General features: G+C 33.9%; 1 protein-coding gene across 1 annotated transcript; it reads right to left on the bottom strand.

Moving 5' to 3' along the window:
- Positions 1–882: 882 nt before the first annotated feature.
- BKA55DRAFT_585300 (uncharacterized protein) lies at positions 883–2,029 on the bottom strand. The gene has a single exon (XM_046194435.1). The coding sequence runs from the start codon at positions 1,941–1,943 to the stop codon at positions 945–947; it is 999 nt and encodes a 332-aa protein (XP_046041674.1). The 5' UTR covers positions 1,944–2,029; the 3' UTR covers positions 883–944.
- Positions 2,030–4,933: the final 2,904 nt, after the last annotated feature.

Raw genomic sequence — 4,933 nt, 5'->3', positions numbered from 1 at the left:
CGAACTGCCCGATAGTCCCACCCGATTAACAGCAAGCCTGTCCAGTTCTGCCTCAGTGAGACACCTGTCAATAAATGTGAACATGGATACTTGAAGCCTTGGAAACCGATCTTAGATTCACGAAACTTCAGTGAGACAGGTGATGGGGGGATTCATTCTTCAACAACTGCGGATCTCAAGATGCTCAATTTGCTCCGGGATGCATTCCCCAAACGGAGGAGCAGGCGGTGTCTTTAAGACAAGAGGATCATACTCCCCCAAATAGTCATCGAGGCTAGTTACGACCTGAATCACCACTACCAATTGTTTCAGTTGTAGTATCTGTCGCAACCGTGCACCTATGTAAAGTCCAGTTTGGTGCTGGCTCCCATGCATCTTTCGGCCACGCGGAAATAGAGTTAAGAGGAAGAATTTAAATATTTATTAATTACTATTTTAGAACCAAGTAAAAATATATATTAGTAATCTTCTAGAAGCTAAGTTCGAGTGTGTAAATATATACTTCTAGCTATAGGTCTTAACTGTAAATAATACATTAAGCTTATAATTTAAATACTATATTAAATACCTAACTAATTACTACAGTGTAATAACTAATAAAAAACCTAAATAATAACTCTTTTTCCTCTTTTTAAGGAGTATAAAAAACTTTAATTCCTCAGCTAAAATAATCCAACTTAATACTATAAAGCTAAGGAAATTAAAATAGCAGTATATATACCAGAAGAATAGTTATCTATGTAGATTATGCCGATACATCTCTCATAAACATATATATTAACTAATACTAAATAAATCCGCAGGCTATTGCATCGTCTAGCAATTATCACCGAGAAGAAGATAGCTGCAAACACAGTATTGCTTGGCTCTAATAACTCAGGCGTAAACATCCCAAACAAAGTATATTATACCAAGAATACAGAGTGCGGGTAATAATAACTAAGCTACGCGTAATTGTCCTCATTTCTTTTCTCAAGTCGTCTTCGTATGGCAAAAGAGCCATAGATTGTCGCTAGTGAGGAAACCAAGGGTAATACAATAAACAATCCAGTAAGGGCGGCGCATAATATCATCGCGAATATACTGAAACCGTATGCTGCTTGCTGAAGATCAGGATCTGGACTTTTCGAGTGTGAGGCTAATGATAGATTGAAAGCCGACAGAATAATAACAATGATACCAAACGCTGACACTGCGTTATTGTACTGGTCCATGTAAGGCACATAGCTCTCGGTCAAAGCATGGGGGAAGCCTTGAAGGATACTGGATATGGAAAACTTGTAAGGCGAATATCGGTAAATCGTATCGAGCCGATTTAACCGCAACTCGCCGTATTGGAATCGTTTGTCCATGATATTAGAGTCCTTGGGGTTGAGATTTGGTAGTATTGTACGGGCAAATTCCGCCCAAGCTCGGTAGTCCAAGTTCTCATTGATTAGACGAGATTCTTGAGCCACCCGCAAATCATGACCAAAGCGAATAAGGCCACAATAAGAGTACAGAAGCCCGCACGCTGCTCGGTGCAATTGAGGGTCACAGGATATGTTGGCCTCCCAGAAATCGTAGTTGAGGAGAAAGTCCGGTAGTGGCTTGATAAATATTCTCGACTTGGCCCAAACAAGATGAAGATCCAGTTCCTCTGCAATTACAATTTCACGGCGCAGGAATTTCTGGTAGTATAATGATCGGGGAGCTCCATGGACGGCGATTAGCCATAACATCTTGCGTATGGCATTGAATCGAGAAAGATCGAAAAAGGCGCAAAGAAATCTATGCACCTCATCTCTAGCCTCATATCTCAGTGGCTGCAGTTCCCTTGCTATGGGAGATAAATCGTTGAAGGCTGCAGGGAGGACTAGGTCATCCTGAGAAACCAAGGAAGAAGTGGGCGGGAACGGGGGCTTATATGTTGGCGATGCGATCTCCTTGCCGGATTTATCCATTTAGAATATGGTAGAATGACAGGTGCGGGGAAAAATTGAAGTTGTAGTAAAATTGGTCTTTTGAAAGCTTGTCCAAGGAGTTTAGAGGATGCCGAGCATGCCAAGAGTGCCAATGACTTGTAATTTATGGTTAATGGACTCGCCAATGTTAGAAAGCTGACCAGACTATGACTCCAAGTTTATGCAACAACGCGTGCCCTGTTACGTTGCCTGGTCGCGCATATTAGAGTGTGATGGTCTCTATGTTGCAAATATGACATAACCCTTTCAGACCAGCTAATTTTAATTGAGTTATAGTGTGTGCATGTCGCAGTTATGACATAATTTGTTGAGTTGAATATAGAGACATCCTGTCCATTCTGGTCCAACCTTGCTTTAACTGACAAACATTCAATTGGACTGGGGATATCAGGGACTAGAGAGCACCCACTAGCGCATAACTGCATCATAAGCCTAACACAGTTTAGGTAGCGCCTACGCACTATATCTGTCATGATGCTATAACAATGATAATACCCCGCAGATGGAGGCATTAGTATGCTTAGGGTCAAGGTGAAGTCTACATCATTAATAACCACGGAAGGCAGGATCTTGGGGTCAGATCGAGTAGTTTTGTGGCCATTTTGCGTTTCGCCGAGAATAGGACATTTCCGAGCCAGAATAAGTCGTTGGGATGCAGATGTGAGGTGCCCCTGAACGAATAGAGATGGCTTTTCCGAGTCCAATTCCCGACCCTCCACCGATAGAAATAACGCAGTCGGCTGCCATAGAGTCAAGAAAGGCGGTTCCTTGTTCAGTTACCCTTAGTATGCCAGAAATAAGGCATGAGCGTTTATTCCGATCCAACCCCTATCTAGGTATAGGTGCGCTGGGGCTCTGGTTGTTAGCCCCCATGCTCTATCAGGTATGCATTAGCACATATGCTAGTGTATCTAAACTGGCGCAAACATGCCTGGGCGTCCCAACTACCAGCTTAGATGCTGTGGCCCATAGGCCGTCCTGCGAGAAGCAAGCTCTCTTATTATTAGTATTTATAGGGACCTCCCGTACTTTATAAGGTATCTTAGGTTAAGTTAACTATTAGCTACAGCTAGAGATAGAGGCTTAGCTTCGAGTAGTAGGTGCTATTATATACATATTACTTAGTATTGATATAATATAGTCTAAATAAGAGCTATTAATATATAATAGTTATAATTTCTAAGGAATAAACTAGTTTATATTAAGTTTATATTAATAAATAATATAAGGTATAAGACTAAGTATTATAAAATATTATACTTTTTAATAATTAAATAATATATATTAGGCTTATTAATATAAAAAAGTCTTATTAATAGCTAATAAGCTAGAATTTATAAAAATACTATTAAATATATTTCTAGATATTAACATATTTACTATAATAAGAATAAGTTATAAAGGGAAGCTTACTTATTTATTATTAAGCTTTTGGCCTAGGCTTATAGTACTAGGAGTAAGCACGAGGGTGCTTATGCTAATGTAAGTGAGCGAATAGGTAATTGGGTTAAAATTATAGGGTATACGTAACATAACCGCTAGGATTGTAATAATAGGATAAAACTAATAAAAGTCTGTATAGAAAAGAATAATAAATATATTCTAAAAATCCTATTATAATATATATAGCCTATAAAGCTACTTATTTATAATATATAATATCTAAGCTTTAAATATACTTACCTTATTAATAACTAATATTACTATATTTTATTAATTTATTTATACCTATTTATAAATAAATTACTTTACCTATTTTAATATTAATATCCTATTAGAATCTTTAGTTAAGTTTATACTTATTACTTAATCCTTAAAAAACTTATAAGCTAAGTAAATTATAATACTATTAATCTATATTATAATAATCTCTAATATTACTATAATTAATAAGTAGTTTTAAATGCCTTTTAATATAAAGAGCTTAACTAGCGCCTTAATAACTTTTAACTTACTAATTCTGTTTTCTTTATTAATAAACTAGCAAAGCTAATTAATATTACTTTTCTTTATTTTCTTCTTATTATATATTAAGTTAAGTTAGTAATATAATATAAGGAAAGTAATTACTTACCTCTTATTTAATATAAACTATATTATTAAAGCCTTTTTTACCTTAAGAAAAGATATTAATATATTAAAGTAAACTTTTATACTTAAACTTATATATATTATTATTTTTTTTAAAAATTTACTATTATTATTTATATATCCTCTTTTTTAAAACTAATAAGTAATTTCTATATTATTATATTATAATTAGTCTTATAGGCTATAATAATACTTTATATATTTTAAATTATTTTTTCCCTTTCTTTAAATATATAAATTTACTATAACTTAATAGCCTTAACCTAGCTATAATAATTAGGGTTTTTAAATAAGTAAACTAGTCTATACTAGGTTTTATATTTATAAAGTTATAAGGCATTATACTAAGTAATAGTAAAGTATTATATTTCTTAATAGTTAATAATATAATTTAGGCTTATTAAGGTAAAGAAGTCTTATTAATAGCTAGTAAGCTAAGTTCTATTTAAGTGCTAATAAATATAATCTATATACTAGAGGTATCCTTAGGTAATTAGTAAGGTTATTAAGGGATTAGTAGTAATCTAGGTAGATTAATACTGATTATGGTAGATTAGCTCTGATTATAGAGTCTTGGCGCTGATTGTTTTTAGCGGAGGCTGGGGTAATTGGTAGAAAATGTAGGGTATATGTAATGGAACTGCTAGGGTTATAATACTAGCCTTATAATAGTATTATAACCTTAGAAAATTAATTTCCTTATATACTTATTTATCTTTCTCCTAGTTTAAGTATTATAATAGCCTAAAGCTTAATAATTAAGTATAATACTAATTACTAAAAGTAATAAAGCTATTATATTATTTTTATAAGCTCTAGCAAGCTTATTATAATCTAAGTTATATTAAATATATATCTTATAATATTAATTAAATAGA

Source organism: Fusarium redolens (assembly GCF_020744475.1).
Source record: "Fusarium redolens strain MPI-CAGE-AT-0023 chromosome Unknown BKA55scaffold_30, whole genome shotgun sequence".
In the NCBI taxonomy this organism is placed as follows: Eukaryota; Fungi; Ascomycota; class Sordariomycetes; order Hypocreales; family Nectriaceae; genus Fusarium; species Fusarium redolens.
The sequence above is the reverse complement of the archived record's forward strand: the minus strand, read 5'-3'. Positions and strand labels throughout refer to the sequence as shown.